This window comes from Lactuca virosa, chromosome 2, assembly GCF_052849685.1.
Source record: "Lactuca virosa cultivar CGN04683 chromosome 2, Lactuca_virosa_CGN04683_v6, whole genome shotgun sequence".
NCBI lineage: Eukaryota > Viridiplantae > Streptophyta > Magnoliopsida > Asterales > Asteraceae > Lactuca > Lactuca virosa.
The window spans coordinates 132171831-132191752 of NC_136427.1; the positions used below are offsets into that span (position 1 = coordinate 132171831).

At 36.0% G+C, this 19922-nt stretch overlaps 1 protein-coding gene across 1 annotated transcript; it reads right to left on the bottom strand.

Moving 5' to 3' along the window:
• Positions 1–14990: 14990 nt before the first annotated feature.
• Positions 14991–16757, bottom strand: LOC145157762 (polyphenol oxidase, chloroplastic-like). Its single transcript, XM_079076759.1, has one exon. The coding sequence runs from the start codon at positions 16755–16757 to the stop codon at positions 14991–14993; it is 1767 nt and encodes a 588-aa protein (XP_078932885.1).
• Positions 16758–19922: the final 3165 nt, after the last annotated feature.

Genomic DNA, 19922 nt, shown 5'->3' on the forward strand with positions numbered 1-19922 from the left:
TTTGAGGTGACTGTTGAGTTGATGTTTTATACAAGTTTTAAACTGTATAAGTATTTTTATCTACAAATATGTTGGGTAAAACATGGGTAGATAGTTGGTGTGTGATGAAATAAAGTGATGAGAGGCCTCGATGTGATTTGTGATTCAGTCATCTAGCGGAGTTTGGATGACGACCACGAACTTTCTAGACAGTCCAGTGGGAAACGCTAGCAGTCCTGCAACCTGTAGGTGTTAATGAACTTGGGCGTTCATTCGTTGTACTCCAATCCCCCTCATGGTTGCCTTTAGGACATGTATGGCTGAGGAAACTCCTTAGCAGTAGTGTCCATCCCGATGATATTCTTTAGGCTAGGTCCCTTGTGATAAGTGTTTAGGGACGTAAAGTGAGGATAACGGGAACGGGTAATCAGGGTTATTGTTGATTGATGAACTTAATAAGTTTTTATTATTATTGTGGGTTGAAAACCCTATATGCTCACCCGGCTCCGAAGCCTGACCCACTCAACTTTTTATGTTACAGGTAGTGGACCCCGAGCATAGTCGGAGGATGACGTGAGATTTTTGGATTATAGGCCAGTAGTTGTATATAACTGTTGAAAGGCTTATAATTTCTTGTTTATGCTTTTGGTCTGTATCGGTACATGACATCCCGAAATTTTGATATGAAATGAAATTATATATTTCTTAAAGAAAGGTTTTGACAAACTTTTATCATATTTTGTTTTGGGGACCAAATCTGCAACATCTTTTATAAAGATTTCTCTGATTTGATTTTAAAAAGAATAAACTAAATCGATCTTTTCTGGCCGAGAAATTAGGGGATGTCACATCCGAGATGCCTAACAGGACGCTATGAAGGAGGAACATCGGAAGAGCGAGCACATTGTGGGTCAAGTTTCTTCCTTCGGCTATGATAGTCATGGGTTGTTGACACTACACCGTAGAGTGTGGGTTCCATATCGTGGAGGGGTGCACCAAGTTTTGATGGAGGAGGCGCACAAATCCAGATTCTCGATTCATATCGGGGCGACGAAGATGTAAAAAGATCTTCGTCCTGATTACTGGTGGCCCTGCATGAAGCGGATGTAGCCTGGTACGTTGAGAGATGCCTGACCTGCAGGAAGGTCAAGGCAGAGCACCAGAGGCCTCACGGAAAGACACAGCCGTTAGATATCCCTATGTGGAAATGGGAAGATATTACTATGGATTTCATCACGAAGCTTCCCAGGACCGCACGAGGAGTGGATTCGATTTGGGTCATCGTGGATCGATTGACCAAGAGTGCCCATTTCATACCGATCCAGGAGAGCATCTCGCCCGAGAAGCTGACTGATATTTATATCTGAGAGGTAGTAGCTCAACATAGAGTGCCAGTTTCCGTGATTTTTGATCGAGACGTGCGGTTCACTTCCAGATTCTGGAAGAAGTTTCACGACGAGTTGGGTACTCGTCTGCACTTTAGCAGCGCTTTTCACCCGCAAACGGATGGTCAAAGCGAGCGGACCATCCAGACTTTAGAGGATATGTTGTGGGCATGTGTTTTAGACTTTGGTGGTAGCTGGGATACCTACTTTCCCTTAGCAGAGTTTTCCTACAATAATATCTATCACACGAGTATTGACCGTCCTCCCTTCGAGATGTTATTGTTGGGTTTTGAGCATTCTAACACTCCTATGGTGTACATGCAACCCTATAAACCTTGGATCTATGTTTTCTCTATTATACATGCAAATATTAACTATTCCAAGGTTTCATCCTAACTAGCATATTATGAAGCACCTATACTACAAAGTTCTAGTTAGATGACATACCTTTTGATGTAGCTTGATGTCTTCAAGCTTTAAGAGCTTAGCCCCAATAGTGTGGAAGCCTCAAATGGAATCACAAATCACCAAAACACCTTGGAAGAACTTGAGAGAATATGTATGCACACTAAAATCGGCCCACTCTTATTTTCACACACTTGTGCCAATTTTGTGAGCCAAGGGCCCCTTTATATATTATGGAGGATTAAGGTTACATCCATGTAAACCCTAATACCCATGACCTTTCATTTACATAGGATCCATGGGTTAAAAGCTCCATGGACCATCCATGAAAGCTTAGCCCAACCTAAATGAACTTGGCCCATTCCATATATATAAGAGTCCATATTTAATTAGTTCTTTTTATCACTTAATTAATTCTAAATTAATTCTTGATCAATACTAATTAAATAATATGATTCCATATTAATATATTAGAACTTATAATATATTAATATAAATCATAAATATACTATTCTCAAAAGACTATCCATATAAATTGTGCCGGTGAAGTGCAACCCAAATGGACCATGCCGGGTCGGGTCAAGTACATACCAAATATAGTTATGGACTTAGACATTAATCCAACAGTCTCTCACTTGGATAAGTCTAAAACTATTATTGAGTATGACTTCAAAACCTAACTGGCAATCGTAGCTCTTAAAGCCGCTGTCGAACTCTGACCTTGTCAATGACTTGTCCATTAGATAAGGGATCATATATTCCTCCATTCTAGATATCATATGGACTGAGACATGGATTATAATCATTCTCTCTGTCCATTTGTTGTTTCCCGATTTTCGATTTATGATGACTGACTGATTGAACAAATCAAATCAGTCATGGCTTGGCCAAGCACTCACATGTGTCATCGCTAAATCATCGAGGGGCCCACAGATATCGCTTTTATCCCGAAGGTAAAAGGAATGGATAAACTTCGACTCATATGGCTTGTTCTACTACTTGTTGAATCATACACAAAGGCACGTTTTATAACATCGAGTTACCAAATGCGTTTTCGTGCAATCAATGTATAACCAACTCATAGTAACAACTCATATCTCTAGGTTTGAAGAATATAAGATATTATCGTCTCATGATCACTCGTGATAACATCCATGAAGTGATTCAAATGAGCGCGGGTTGAATCCAATACTCAGAACTTATGAGCACTCATGAGTGTTGTAGCACCACTTTGTCCACCAACTTGGACCTCTACAAACCAACCCATGACAGTCTTGATTCATATCTACTTCCAACATATGACCGACTGTGGATGGTTTGAATAACTTAATCATTCAGGAAGAGCGACTTAGTTATTCTGGAAGTCAAAACATGCAAAGTGAAACACAAGAATAAATGAATCAAATATGGTATCAAACTCTATGAATATAAATAAACACTTTTATTTATCACCATACTGATTACTCATTATTCATTGTTTCGGTTTTATCAACTTTATACTTGAATTAAAAACACTAGTTGTCCCATGCTCCAAGCATGTACACTATGTTTTTCTTAAACAATAGTTTTGCCATACACCAAGTATGCACTCTATGTTTGTCTATGATCCTTACTTTGTGAAATAAACCAATTGAACATAATTTCAATGATTCTAATTTCACACTCCCAAATCCTTATCGAAAAATGTGAGAATTTCAAATTCCTATCATTTATCGAAATTTGTTTAGATTTTAAACTTATATGCACTGACCCTCCTGTAATAAATATGTACAAAGTCACAAAGACTTGTCAACAGTCATTATAAGGTATTCCAATGGAGATCAACTCCATGGAAACTAAGTCTCATATTCAAAGTACATTGCTTTGGACATGCTTCTTGCATTAAGTTTTCTAATCTTACACAGATAACTTCCACCTATGGAGACAACTCCATATTCTCATTTTGACTATCACTTCTGAATAAGAGATGCCTCTTTTCAGAATATGTCAATATGGTCCTTCCAAAATTATCACTATACTTCCAACTGTCCCTGAGCAACCAATCTTTGGTAAACCTCAGATTGTCCTCGACAATTGCTTAATCATTTTAGTCATATCCAATTCTAGACCTTTTCCCTTCTTAATGCCTCTGGGCATTTGGAAAAATTTAGAAATGACAAATATTATAGCACATGCAATCGATCCTGTACCCAAAGCAAATGGTACACGATTCTAGACCAGTCTTTTGCTACAATATTTTTATTTGCCATGTTTTTCAAAATTTGACTATGAAGAGGGATGCCGTAATCATAATCGAATTTTGAGAACGCAATATATAGAATTTCCTTAAGTTGAACCAATCCAACATGAAATTCATATATATATTCTTGACTAAAGATGATTAAGGTCTCAATCTAAGCCTTTAGAACTGAAATGAAGTATATCCTCTCCCTTAATTATAGCAAAACAACTTTTTCAATCCCTGCAGCCTCACGAATTGAAACTTTTGTTTTCTATAATTAACATTGCTAACTTGCAACACTAACAATAATTATCATGCTCCCACTAACATGATGATTATTAGCATAACACTTATGCTCCCACTAGCTTTGACATGTACTCAGAAATCAGCTGGACTTCTAGAAATCAATACTTTATTGACTTTCTTACCAAAGTTCAGATTTCTGATACGAGATGCTTTGATAAAACTTTATCAAAATTATACACCTTTCCTTAGATAGCATGCATGTGTGCCAAAACAATTTCAGAACTATGAAAAGGGATGTCGTAATCATAGTCTCAATTGTTTAGACCTTTTGCCATCTGCTTCAAATCTACTTGGTGGAAGTGTTTCCTCACCATCATTTTCATGAATCGGAGAGAAACCTTATGACCCTTAGATTTTATGGTGTATGTGTTCTTATCCATGTGAATCGTCAAAACCATAGTCACAAGATAAGGATAATGACAAATCCAAACTCATATGGACTGAACTTATGCAATCTTAACTTCTTGCCACCTGGCAGTACAGGGCCTGCCATTGCTTCCAAGTTGTTATGCAACCAACTGAGAACTTTCAGAACTCCTATGCAAAGCCAACTTTAACTGGAATGGGCACCGAATATGTCAACACGATAGGTTATAAACCTCAAGTCGTGTGCTAGTGAAGAACCTCAGGTTTTATTCTTGATTAGTTCTTGAAATTCTTTTTAGGATATTTAAGACTCCCACTGTCCTCTTGACATATAAGACTATCTTGCCAAATATTCAAGAGATAGTGTGGATTCTTTATCAAGACAAACACTTCACACAATTGGCCTTAGTTGGTCTTTGTTTTATCCAAAACATCACAACTTACCAATTTCAAATGTACAAGAGTAGGACACTTTTACTCTTACATTTGACAAGTGTTTTAAACCTTTCTTTAAGATATGTCACTCAAGTTACAATCTTGGAGTATGACTCTAAGAATTGTTTTGGAACGAAGTATGACTCATCTTCCTGATCTAACCATTTCAACAATTCATGACTCCTCTTCTTAGTCATAAGAATGCACTAAGATGACCTTTAGAGGACTAATTGTGATATGATTTCTAAATCATTAAGATGATCACAAACATGATACTAAAGTACTCTCCCATCTTTTCAGATTTGAGAAACTTTTATCTTTCTGCCTAATTTGATTCTTCCCATTCGTTCTGCCATACATTGAGACTTTTCCAATGTTTCAGAATTATACTTAAACTTGTAAGTATAACCATATTTACTAAACTTTAGTAAATCAAATAGTCTTAACGAGCTTTGTGGTGGACATGACCAGTGCACAAGAATGTGTACTCGATCCCTTTAGTCCTTCACTTGACTCACACATCCATGTGAACAAGTAATTAGTCTTGATTTTCCAATGCTTGAAAGTTCTCATTCATCATACTATTCAACTTGCATGATTCCAAGTTTCGGTCCAATTGAAACTTGGGTGATGAGGAACTTTCCTGATTTGGTAAATTTAGACACTACCACAAATGAAAGAATCAAATCCATTTTCCAATATTGCTGTCAGCAGAATCATATAAGCAACAATTTTCCACAAATGCCATTGTAAGGATACTTCAAATAAATAAAATTAAACAATTTTCTTTTATTTTAAAACTTTGTGGAAAAACTTATCCTTACAATCCACATGGAAAATTGTTGTTATCTATTCCTTAGCAATATATCATAACTTCTTAAGCAACTGCTCAAAATTCTGATGCGATCGAAATCCACCTTCGCGATCAGAATCAGCATATACTTCCTTTAAGATTTCTCTCTATTCTTTGATTCTTAAAACATCAACATGTGACCCAGTCACATCATGTAATGAGGATCTCAGAATAGAACTTAACAGAGTTAGATAATGGGCTTTACCTGATGTAGAGTCAAACTTATTGACTTTAACATCCTTAGGTAAATTTGGCAGCTTTGCAATCAACGCCCCTTCCTTTGGCAAAATAAACATATGGACCCTTTGGTAATGGGACTATCTCAGACTTAGCATTTCTCTTTACCATTTGGTCAACCGGGTTGACTATGGCCAATCCCTTTCCATTGGGAAGAGAATGCTTTTTCTGGATTTCCAGTGTCACCATTGTCACTGTCCGTAAAGTTTTTGGGAAGTTGATCTTCTAATCAAATTTGCTTTACTATCGTTCCAAATCATTGCTGATTCAGCAGCACCAAGCAAATAGATATGATCATTAAGGTTCATGTCATAGTCTGTTTCATAGTAGTCCCAAAGGAACTCACTATGTGACTTAGAAAGTGATTGAACATCCAACTTTCTCAAGACTTTGACACCCAACTCTCCCGGCTTGTCAATATGTGACTTCATCTCTAAGATGTGATCATACATAGACCTTGCTTGCCATTAGGGCTTGAGTGACCTTGAACTTGTGGGTTAGGGAGAATAATTGGAGGAGGTGGAGGAAGAGAAGTATGACTTCCATGAGCCATACTCGGGAAGTCATATTCATTAGGAAAGCTTGGTTTGGGAAGATCATTTTTGTCTAAACCAGACATCAACAATGGGAGAAATTCACGTAAAGTTGATTTAAGTCCTTAATATAACACCCAATATGATATATTAAGGCTAGGACCCAACAAACTATTTTATAACTTGGAAGAGGGATGTCTTAATCCAAGCTATAAAATATTTGAAGGTAGGTGAATGACGATTCACCAATTTCCACCAAGATAAACGAAATGTATTATTAGGTTTTAATTGGTTTTGAAACTCCTAGATTCTTTTGAGATTCATTGAACTTTTCAATGGCATGTTTCAATCTCGAGTGTGCCCTTCAGGTTTTGTGACTGGGATGCCGAGGATCACAAAACAAGGTGTGAAGTAACCATGCAAATATACTTGGTACCCTTAATATTTACCCCTCAATCGATGTGCCGGTTAACCACACACGCTCCAACGATACTATGATAAAAATTAAGTTACCCTTTGCCTACCTTGTTAAGTCCAGGTTAGTGTGCCGGTTAACCACACACGCTCCACTAATAGCTTAAACAAAGTACAAAGTGTAATTTCATGGATTAGCACCTTATTCACATTTTCCTAAGTAACTAAGATTGGGAATTTATAAGTGTTTAATTACTTAGTATTTATCATTATACTTATAATGAAGGGAGAATTATAGTCCTTGTCCTACCTGTTCGGCTAACGACCCTCCACCGGTCAAGGAAGCGGTGAGTGAGAGTGGACACCCATTAAACTGCCATTTTATAGGTAGTAACCTTATACCCCCCTTATAGACCGGCTTCGTGAATGAGGCCTACTAATGGTAAGACGACTTGCTCTTATACATATAATATATTAAACTTTTAATATTATAATAGTATAAGGGTGTATTTTAGACATTTAAAATACTTGGTGGTTTAATCTATTAATTAAACTAGACTTTTAATTTAATTAAACTCAAACCATATATTTATGGATTAATAATACTCTTTTAATTAAACGCTTTAATTAACTATTAATAAAGTCCATAAGAGTTAATTTGAACTATTCAACAAAACATCATAATTCCAATTATTAAACTCAAAATTAAAACCATTTAACTAATTGTTTAAGTTATGAACCCAAGAGTTTTAGAATTCAATTCTTTTTTTCAAAAAAAACTTTTCTCAAATTCCAAAACTTGAGGGCAAGTTTTGTAATTCTTGAAAACCTTTGGATTCCATAACTTATGGAATTAATGGTGTTTTATGATGAAACTTTCCATGTTCCATAACTTAAGAACAAGTTATGGAATTCTTTAAAACATTAACACCAAATTTTGTAACTCCATAAAAACTTTGAATCAATTTTTTTTTTTTTTAAAAAAACTTTCATATCCATAACTTATGGAAGTTTCAAAAACCCTTAAGATCACAACTTTAAAAAAAACTTTTGAGCTCCAAAATTTTATGACAAAATATGTAACTCCTTAAAACATTTGGATCAAACTTTTAAAACTAATAAAATAATCATATCATTTTATCTTTTACTAAATTTGACCTAATTCAACTCATATAACAAATGATTCAAATTTTACAAATAATTCGTTTTTCACAAAACAAGTAATTATTTTAAAATTTGACAAACGTCATGTTTTTTTTCCTTTTTTTTCAACTTGAAAATAAAACATTTGCATCAATATAACAGAAAACAACTCATGGCTCTGATACCACTGTTGGGTTTTGAGCATTCTAACACTCCTATGGCGTACATGCAACCCTATAAACCTTGGATCTATGTTTTCTCTATTATACATGCAAATATTAACTATTCCAAGGTTTCATCCTAACTAGCATATTATGAAGCACCTATACTACAAAGTTCTAGTTAGAGGACATACCTTTTGATGTAGCTTTATGTCTTCAAGCTTTAAGAGCTTAGCCCCAATAGTGTGGAAGCCTCAAATGGAATCACAAATCACCAAAACACCTCGGAAGAACTTGAGAGAATATGTATGCACACTAAAATCGGCCCACACTTATTTTCACACACTTGTGCCAATTTTTTGAGCCAAGGACCCCTTTATATATTATGGAGGATTAGGGTTACATCCATGTAAACCCTAATACCCATGACCTTTCATTTACATAGGATCCATGGGTTAAAAGCTCCATGGACCATCCATGAAAGCTTAGCCCAACCTAAATGAACTTGGCCCATTCCATATATATAAGAGTCCATATTTAATTAGTTCTTTTTGATCACTTAATTAATTCTAAATTAATTCTTGATCAATACTAATTAAATAATATGATTCCATATTAATATATTAGAACTTATAATATATTAATATAAATCATAAATATACTATTCTCAAAAGACTATCCATATAAATTGTGCCGGTGAAGTGCAACCCAAATGGACCATGCCGGGTCGGGTCAAGTACATACCAAATATAGTTATGGACTTAGACATTAATCCAACAGTTATACGGGAGGAAGTGCAGAATCCTGATATGCTGGGGTGAAGTTGGGCAGAGAGTCATGGGGAGTACCAAAGTGGTACTCAAGACGACGGAGAGGATCCAGCAGGTCCGGAGCAGGCTTCAGACTGCTCAAAGTCGGCATAAAAGTTATGCCGACAAGCACCGTTCAGACCTGGAATTCCAGGTCGGGGATATGGTTCTCCTGAAGGTGTCACCTTGGAAAGGTGTCATCCGGTTCAGGAAGCGGGGCAAGTTAGGCCCCAGGTACATCGGTCCTTTCGGGGTTGCAGCCCGGGTGGGCAAGGTGGCGTATAGGCTGGATCTGCTAGCAGAGCTTAGCCAGATTCATAGTACCTTTCACGTCTCCCAGCTGCGGAAGTGCCTGGTAGATGACTCTGCAGTGGTGCCTCTAGAGGATATTCAGGTGGATGAAAGCCTGAATTACATTGAGCGACCAGTAGCTATCCTTAATAGGAAGTCGAAGAATCTGAGGAACAAGAGGGTTGAGCTGGTAAAGGTGCAATGGCAGCACCGCAGGGGCTCAGAATGGACTAGGGAGCCGGAGGACGAGATGAGGGAGCACTACCCCAAGCTTTTTCCGGATACAGTAGCAGACTTCGAGGACGAAGTCTAAAATAAGTGGGGGAGATTTGTAACGCCCGGTTCCTGGTATGTATTTTTTTTTATTACAAGTTTTGCATATTTACATAGGGACTCGACGAGTTAGAGGCCCAACTCGTCGAGTAGGTGCGAGTGATTGGACGCGGGTGGAAGTATCAACTCGACGAGTAGACCTGTCTGGATGAAACCCTAGATTTGAGGGTTTGCACCCTATTTAAACATTCTAACTGGCCTCCACTCCAGCCTCCATCACCCTCAGACCCCATTCTCAAAACCCTAATCAGTTGTGACTGTTCTTGAGCTATTTTGGTGCAATTTTTGTGATTTGAAGCTTGAAGAAGGAAGGAAAGGATTGGAGGTTCAAGAAGAAGGCAGTAGATCCAGAGTCTTGGTTGCATTTCCAGCTGGTTTGAGGTAAAAAGCTTCAACCTTGACTTCCCATTTGTTAGATCTTCTTTAGGGCTTGAATCTTGTCATTTTTGGGACATTCTAAGTCACATTTGGGTGTGGAGTGTATAGTAGAGTGATGACTTTAGATCTTGAACCTTGGAGGGTTCTCATGGCATAAAGGTGCCAACATTATGGCCATGAGAGCCCCATGCACCTTGTAGACTTCATTTTAGGTCCTTATGAGCTAATTAACCCAAGCATGCACGTAAAGTTTGTAGACTTCATTGTAACTTTACGTGTTATATCGATCCTAGGAGGTCAGATCTATGTTCAGGATGCATTAAACCCGACTGAAATCGACTTGGTAGACATGGACTTTGGGGGACTCGGCGAGTCGTTCATAGGACTCGGCGAGTCGGGTTATGGTTCCCCAACCTTTTCTGTTTCTGATCGATCTGGTTGAGTCTAGAAGAGGACTCAACAAGGTGGACGTGGATATGGACTTGAAGATCAAAGGACTCGACGGGTTCAAGGATGAACTCGGCGAGTTCAAGACAATGTCCCAACTAATATGAAGCAGGACTCGACGAGTTCAAGGATGACCTCGGCGAGTCAATGAGAAAATGTTCCGATCTGTATGAAGGAGAATTCGACGAGTCCAAGGAAGGACTCGACGAGTTCAAGTGGAAAGTCTCGATTCTGTAATAAGGAGAAACTCGGCGAGTTAGAGAGTAACTCGACGAGTCCGATCGTGAATTCGAGTTTCTCTGAATTATGGAACTCGGCGAGTTGATGGATTAACTCGGCGAGTTGAGTCAACCAGGATGTTGACTTTGACCACGGTGTTGACCTTGACTTTGACTTTGACCTGAGTTGACCCTTGAAAGGGTTAAGAGTATGAAATGTTAAATAAGAAAGGTTGTTATGTGTAGGATTTTGAGAGGAGTTGATTCCCGCACTGAGGACAGTTCAGACACTTCACGACATTGAGGTGAGTTACCTTCCAGTAGAAGTGGGTCTACGGCCACAATGCCAGCCCATTAGTAGGAGTTGTTTGTTAGATGATTGTCTTTGTGATAATTATCTGGTATGTTATGTTTATGTATTGTGATGCTACGATGATATGTGATAATGATAGGAAGGGTAGGATAAACCCTGGTACCGGTCGATTGGGCCGAAGGGGTATGTCATCACCCGAATAAGCTAGGCGGTGCATGATTTATATGTTATGCACTAGGATGCTATGTGGTAGAAGTGGGGGTGAAATAGTCCCCGGTACCGGTCGACAGGACCGAAGGGGTAGGCCAGCACCCTGAATGCTAGGCTAGGTACCGGTAGACAGGACCGAAAGGGTAGGCCAACACCCTGATATGCTAGGCTAGGTACCAGTCGACAGGACCGAAGGGGTAGGCCAGCACCCTGATATGCTAGGCAAGTTACCGGTTGAAAGAGACCGAAGGGGGTAGTACCCAGATATGTTAGATTGTATGTGTTATGTATGATATGTGGTATGATGGGGGAACTCACTAAGCTTCGTGCTTACAGTTATAGTTTTGTTTTCATGTACCTCTTCATCGAAGGGGAAGGAGCCGGCACGGTAGCAGCGCATCACACTCACACTTGTTTTCCGCACTATGATGTTCTTGGGATTGTACTCTGACATTATTATTATTCCATGACATGTTTTTATGACATTTGACTTATGGGTTATGAGTTTGATATGATATCGATGATGTTTTTCAGTAAATGGTTTTATAAATTACTTAATTAAAAACAAAAAATTTGGTCGTGAAAATTAGGATGTTACATCAACGGTCAACTGTTGAAAGTCAATAGTCAGTGGCCATAATGTCGCGATCAACTTCTAGACTACTATGCGGTTACTAGATGCCAAACGAGTAGCGATTGGCCTTTGCAACCTGTGTTGCGACCCCAAGCGTAGCGCAACATGTCCAAACAACTTAATCCATTAAGATATTAACCCTCAATGTCTAGAGCTCAAATCTTCATATCTGACTCTACTAAGAGACTTAATGGATAAAGTTCTTGAATTTATCCATTTCCCAACCAATCCCAAGTCCTAAACTTAAACCCTAACTCATAAAGTGGCCCAAAAAGACCCAAAGACTATGCATGGCTTGGAATGAGGAAAAGAACTCGACTTTCAACGAAGGAAATGTTCTAGAAGTGAGTCTAGGACAACAACAATCAGGTGGAGTTCCCAAACTTCAAGAAATCATAAGATAAGGGACCAAGGACTACCAAAGCATCATCAAAACCTAGATCTATGGAATTTAAGAAAGTAAGGATCTTCAATACTTACAAAGGCCCAGAACTAATGCACAACCTCTGGATCTTAATCTATACACTTTCTTTGTCAAGAATCTCCATCAAAAAGCTTCAAACACTCACACAATGCACCAAAAACACTCAAGGGGGCTATGGAGATGGAGGCTAGAGAATGCACGAAACCCTAAATGTTAGCACCCTTAAATTTGGTCTAAGACCCTAGACCTAGGGTTTTGAACCCCATCCTCCCCCGCATCATGGTCCATACCTGATGACGCTGCTAATTAAGTGACGTGGTCACATCGCGACACACTAATGTTCGCGCCGCGACATGCTGAAATCCCTACATCTCAAACTTGAATAAAATTAAATGCCAAAAGACTTATACCTGAAAAACAGATGTTACAATTTTCTCTTCTTGCACTTACAACATCATACTATTGGTTTTGTATTTTGTGGATATAAAGTGTTAATTGCCTTTTATATTTGAGATTGTATTAAAGTTAGTTTTTTTGTATAAGCTAATTAAAGTGTGAAAAAAGAAAAACTATGGGTTAAATGCAAGAAATAACAATTAAATTTTGTTGATTATTCTTGATTTAGCCAGAGGTATGGAGCTCGACAAGGTCTTCCCGGCACCTGTGGTGGGAGTTGTTACTCTTACCCAAAATGTCACTCGAGACCTATTTTAAAAGTCAAAAACACTTTGACTTACCAACCAATACAATATAATTTCTTTTTAGATGTACAACTCCTCACGTTATATATTATTAATTTCAGTTTGATATTTTGTATTTTTAATATTAATAATCTATTATATGTAAAGAAAATTTACATGTATAGTCCTTCATTTTACATATTATTTTCTATTCTAATCCTTTATATTATTTAATATAAATAATATTACATGATTATTTCATTTTACATATTATCTTTAATATATTACATATTTGTACTTATGAAAGTAATATAATTATATATAAATATTTAATAAAATGGGTATTATTGATGCCATATTCTCTACAGTCATTTGGGAATTTTGGATGTATCGAAGTGTTGGTTTTCGGCCTTTAAAGTATCAGACGGGTTAGGTGGTTTTCGGGTTACACAGTCCGGGTTATTCAGTTTGGTGTTTGTCTCCAAACTTATTGTTAACTAAACCATATTCACATCCGGGCAGGCGGTTATCAGTTAATTTGAGTTAATTTGGGTTCAATTTAAAAAAGAGTTTATCCACCAAACAAAAATTAGTTTTGTATGACTTAATTTGTCACTAGTCAGTGAATATGTGCATTTTGTCTAGTATTATGCACGATTTGTCATTCAACAGAACATTATGATCTATAGCTACGACAAAGTGGCAAAAAGCTAGGCATTAGTGAAATTCATTTGTTTGTGACAAATTAATGAAATTCATCTGGACATCATCAATGTTTGCTACGAAAAAGAGCTATTCCTCGAAATTAAAAGTTTGATATACTTCATGGTTAGTATGTAAATAAACAAATCAGTTGTGATTTTAGACATTTGAAAGCTTTGGTAGTTTTTTGGAAATTTGAAAGCTTTGGTTTTATACAAGCAGTCTCTTTAGGGTTTAGGTGTGTGCTTAAAATACCCCCTATGTGGTGCATAGGTGCCACCAAGGTGGAGTGGCCTACACCGCTCCATCTCAAATGGCATGACAAAATGACAACCCACTGCTGAGCTATTCATTGTTTTCTGTTCACATTTTTTCTCTTCTCCTTCCTTTCTTGCCACAATATATAGCCATGCATCACTCCCTTTGTATGGCAAAAATGAGGTGGGAGGTCTTTGCTCTTTGTCATGGTACATCCGTGACATCATTCCCTCTATCCTTGGAGACCGTTGGCATGGCAAAACATAGCTTAGGGATGATCATGGTTAAAATTGAAATGAAGTTGACTTGATTATAAAAAACCTAAATAAACACATATACTAAAGTTGTAACATGGCATATTCTAAAATGATATCTCTCTGCCAAATTTCTCATGCTTTGTCGAATTTTCAAAAAAAATAGAATTGTCACAAGATTATTGAAATTAAATGCCTTATCAATATTAATCATCTGGGTTTTCAATTAAAACTAAATAATTTAAAATTGAAAATCGGCCAAAAATGGGGTTTAAATTAAAGAGCTCCAACTCGTTGATAGCCTTCCGCCCAAACTATGAACGTAACACCGAATTCATCAAAAATTAATCTTTATGAGTTAAATGTAAAATGATAGATACAACAATACTATATACAGTGATGATATAATTACATTTCGTTTGAGAGTAAACAAGTGAAGTACATTTCATGACTTGCAATTAAATTCCAAACGTTCGAATCATATTTATATAAGATTACGAAAATTATTTTTATATGGTACGTATTACATACTGAAAAACATAATATCTTTCTCGATCATGACCATATTATTTTAATTTTTAAAGAAAATGAGAACTTATTTTTATCGATCTTCATGCTCGATTTTTATCTCTTGAATGGAAATTCCACTGCCTTTAGTTTTGGGCACCAATGTCACCAACACCTTTTCATCATCATCAGCCCTCAAATACTCCAAAAGCTCACTTATCCCTAACCTCAACCTTGTCTTCATGTTCGTTCCATGTTCATTGCTATGAGGGACAGTCACAAAACTTCCGGCGAACTCCATTTGATCCGCTGTGGCCCAAATCCCATCATCTTCATTGTTAATTAAAACATCAAACTTCACAAACTCATCCGTCTTCACTTCAATCCCTTCAATCACCAAAATCTCTTCTTCTTCCTCTTTCTCTTTCTTGCTTCTCAATTTCTTCGGCCTTTGAACCAGCACTTTTATCACCTTATCAAGATTCCTTGGAAAAGCAAATTTGGCAAATGGTATGTGGTCGTAGGATACAGGAGCCCTTTTCGGTGGTCGATCAGGTTTGCAGTTTATCCATGGTATATCCACCTCTTGATAAACATAACCAAGATTCTTAGAGTCACAACAATCCCTCACTTTGGCTCGAACTAAGTCAGCATTCTCATCATAGAACACGAACGATGAATCAAGCCAGTCTTTATCTGTAAAATCCTTTCCACCTAGACTTTTCCAAATTGACCACATTCTATCGATATTCCCATGATGTGCATAGAAAATAGGATCTCTAGCTGCAGAATAAAAGGTACCCATGTCTTCGCAATATTTTTGTTTCCGATCTCCGGTCCAGTTATGAACCGGAGAATGTGGTGTGACCTCGATCGAGCCAGAACCAGGGTTAGGCTCATCACCTGCACGATAAGGTCTACCCATGAAAAGACTAGCAGTCTTTGCACTAGACACCATTTGTCTATACATAACTCTAAGATTTCTGGACGTTAGCTCAGAGCGACTCAGATTTTTGTCGACACGATTGAAGTCAAGATCAACCACAGACGGTGGTTGATGATCCTTATCGCGAAGAGGATCGTATAATTGAGAATTCTTATTTGTGAAAATATCAGGGATTTGCATACCATCTGGTGCATCCCAGTTCCAAAATGGAATAGCGAAATTTGGGTCATCAATTAATTTTCCACAAATTTTCTCGAAAAAGTATACGTAATAGCGATGGTAAGGAAAGAATAGCCATGAGGTATGTACTTGATGTTCCAGATTTGGGAAACCGACTTGTTTATACGAGCCATCGCAATACGCACAATGAATATTAGCTTGTTGCATGAAATTACGTGGATCATCATGTGGGAGAGCTTTCATGAGCTCAATAGCTTTATTGAATTTAGCTATGTAATCTTCATCAACGACCAAATGTGCCGCCGGCCTGACACGGAGAGTTTTAGACGGTGGTGGTTTGAAGTCTAGAATCTTTGTGGTGGTTGGAGGGCAACAATTTATGGGTTCAACCCCTTTAGGTAATTCAGCTGGACCACATTTTGTGACGTCGGGTGCCATGACTGGATCAGCAAAGGCCAATGAATTAGATCCAAAAGTGGTGGTGGCGCTGTACAGACCTCCGATCCCTAAGAGGATGTTTCTCCTATCAAGTTTGCTGGAGTTTGCATGGTGGTTGTCATCATCTATGGTTTTGCATGAAACTGCATGGCGATGGTTGGAGATTCTGGCTATTGGAACTTGAGATGATTTAAAAGAGAAGGAAGAAGAGTAGGTGAATGAGGAAGAGAAGCTCCTTCCACCGGTGGAGGTAGTGGCAGTAGGGGTTTTGGTTGGTGATGCTGTAAACGATGCCATAGTCTTGGTTTTTGAGAGTGAGATATGTGAAGAGTATATATATTTATATACTAGCGTATGAGAATCGAATTTTACTAATTTATCCTTTTAATTTAATAATTGAAGTTATAATCATGGAGTGTGATATTTGGCAATTAGTACACTTCATAAAATGTGTTTAAGGCCATCTAACCTAATATCAACTTCACCATAACCTTACTTTAAGAAATATCCATTAATCTACATAAGCAATTTTATATAAACTAGTAAAGAACCTAAATTAGATATGTGCTACGCCGCTTTTGGGTAATATGGGAAAGATCGACAAACTTTATAAGATATGTGCTAAAAATTGTAAATCACCACAAATAGGGGAGAAAGTCAAAAGCCCCTAAATTAGATGTCAAAAGTGTACAACCAAAAAAGGGACACTGGTGGAGAACAATCAAAAATATTGTGGCAATAATGGTAAAGTTGGCAAAGTAGGGAAAATATGGTGGCAAAATTCAAAAGGAGGTTTTTTTGTGTTTTTTATGTCAAAATGTAAAAGTTTTGAGTACAAGGACGAAAAGTGTCAAATTCACTAAAGATTTGTGGCAAAAACACCAAAATGTAAACCTTTTTTGACTGCAAGGACTAAAAGTGTCAAAGTCACTAAAGATTTGTGGCAAAAACCTAAAAGCATAAAAACTTAATGAAAACACAAAAATGTAAAAGTTTTGACTTTAGGGACGAAAAGTGTCAAATTCACCAAAGATTTGTGACAAAAACCTAAAGGCCAAAAAACTACTGTTGCTAAGGTCCATGAGATTTCATATATATATATATATATATATATATATATATATATATATATATATATATATATATATATACTAGGTTATAACCCGTGGAAACCACGGTTCAAGAAATAAAAAATATACTAACTAAAAATAATAATCATTGTTTATTACATTACAAATCATTAATTTATTTACTAAGTGTTATGTGTACTGTGTGATACATATGTTCATAACTTAAAATAAAATTATAATATGTTTTCATGTTTGATAATCCTTAAGAGTTATATATTTTCCCACTTTGACCTAGTTAAATCTCCTTTTCGAAAAGTGACTTTTGGAGTTAAATCTCGTCTTTCAAATGCAAAATTTGTAAGATTTCCATATAAGTGTAGAGCTTTGATGTTCTATTATTTTATGATGTTTTGGTTTATGTAGGAAATTGGGCTTGATTATTTTTCATTTCACGTTGTTTAACTTATTTGGTCTAATTATAGAGAAGTCTTATTTGTTACTCGATCACAATTGATAAAAAGTATAATATTAGTGTTAAAATAAAAATTAAAAAAATTAACAAAATCATGGTACTTTTCAATATACAATGATGTAATAAAATTTACATGAAAATACAACGCTATTGTAGGAATAACAAAAAATATATTCCAATAATAAAAAGAAAACAAATGAAAAAATGATTGGGAATTCTTGTATTTAGCCATTTTCTTTTTATCTTTGTTTCCCCTATTAATAGAATCATACATTTCTTCTTCTCCAACCTCATCTTCTAACCTTCGAAGAACAAAATCAATTATGGCATTTAAGTTGGTAAAATCAAACATAACACTTGCTAGGATATGATTGATAAGTAGGATGCTATTTAAGAATTAAAAATTAAAAGTAGGATGCTATTTAACACTTAGAAATTAAACTTAGGATGCTATTAACACTTGTAAGTTAAAAGTAGGATGTTATCTAACATTTAAACTTAGGCTGCAATAAACTTTGTATACAGTCAAGAAATAGCAATAGTCAAGGTGAAACACAACACATGCACACACCGTAACACGTGCTGTAAAATCTTCTTGTAAATAGATAAGAAAACCTTATATGACGATCATTTTTTAAATATGTGCTAGTTAACTAAAAGTACTTCAAAAATGTTTCTTGTAAAATTTTCTTGTCAATCGTTTGCTTAACTGAACTTATGAAATATATTTCATCTAGTTCCAAATTTATATTAATGTAATTTACTTACTTTCATTCATATTTGCCCACCCCCAGCAACACGCAATGCTATTTCACGCATTAAACCTTACTGACATGATAATTTTTAGAAAAAAAAAATATCGATATTTTTTTTCTTAAAATTTTTCTTGACCTCCACCTGTATATTAAGTCAAGTAATTTAGTTAAAATGTTATTTGTATAATTGTAAAAAAATAAAATGTTACGAACATACTAGAAACTTGAGGATCATGTTAGGACAAGAATCATATTTATAAAGAAAAGAAAAAGGTTTAGCAAGTAGAATACGATAAAGATTAATAGACAAATAAATTGAATGAAAAAGGTTTAGCATCTGTATTAAATAAAAACTTATGAATATAACAAAGATGTCAATAAGAAAATTTAAGTAAATAAATGAATAAGTTCATGAAAAGAGTATCAGGATGCATCTTACATAGCCCTTGGATCCACTTATCGAGAAATCATAATCTACACTCATCATTACATAGTAAATCTTTGTTTTCTTCCACCTTTGAATCTATAAAAAAAACACCCATTTATAACCAAAATAAACATTTCATGACAAAAGATTTTTTAAAATAAGTAGATAAATTATGAGATTTTTAAAATAAGTAGATAAATTATAACGTCCCTACCTAAAGAAAGTGCATTGTTATTGTCTGCATTTTGCCCATAAAGATTATGATGTACCTTACCTAAAGATTGGTATCATGAACTGGGTCCAATAAATCCTTCATAAGCACACATGATTTTAAGAATTGGGTCCAATAAATCCTTCATAAGCACACATGATTTTAAGAATTGAATCTTTCTTATTTTTGTTTTCTTTAGTGTGTATGTCAATGGTTTTTATTATTATTATTTCAATATCACTTCTATATAGCAATTTTGCATGCAACATTGAGCATCTGTGGATATAACAAAAGGATAATATTTAGATGGAATCAATCTAAAAATATATATCTAGATGAATGTATTAAATTAACTTGTTTTGGATATTATAATCTTTTACCTGTTCAGTTGGCAACAATGGAGTGAAATAGAATAATAAAAACTAAATAACTTATAAAAAAATTCATATTTAAACTTTTACTTGTGCGATGTAGACATTTATAAATAAACGTTTTATATATTTCAATAACTATATAATGGTGTATGT

Bases quoted from the DNA above. Each gene is read 5' to 3' on its own strand.
- LOC145157762 (XM_079076759.1), bottom strand. From the start codon at position 16,757: ATGGCATCGTTTACAGCATCACCAACCAAAACCCCTACTGCCACTACC.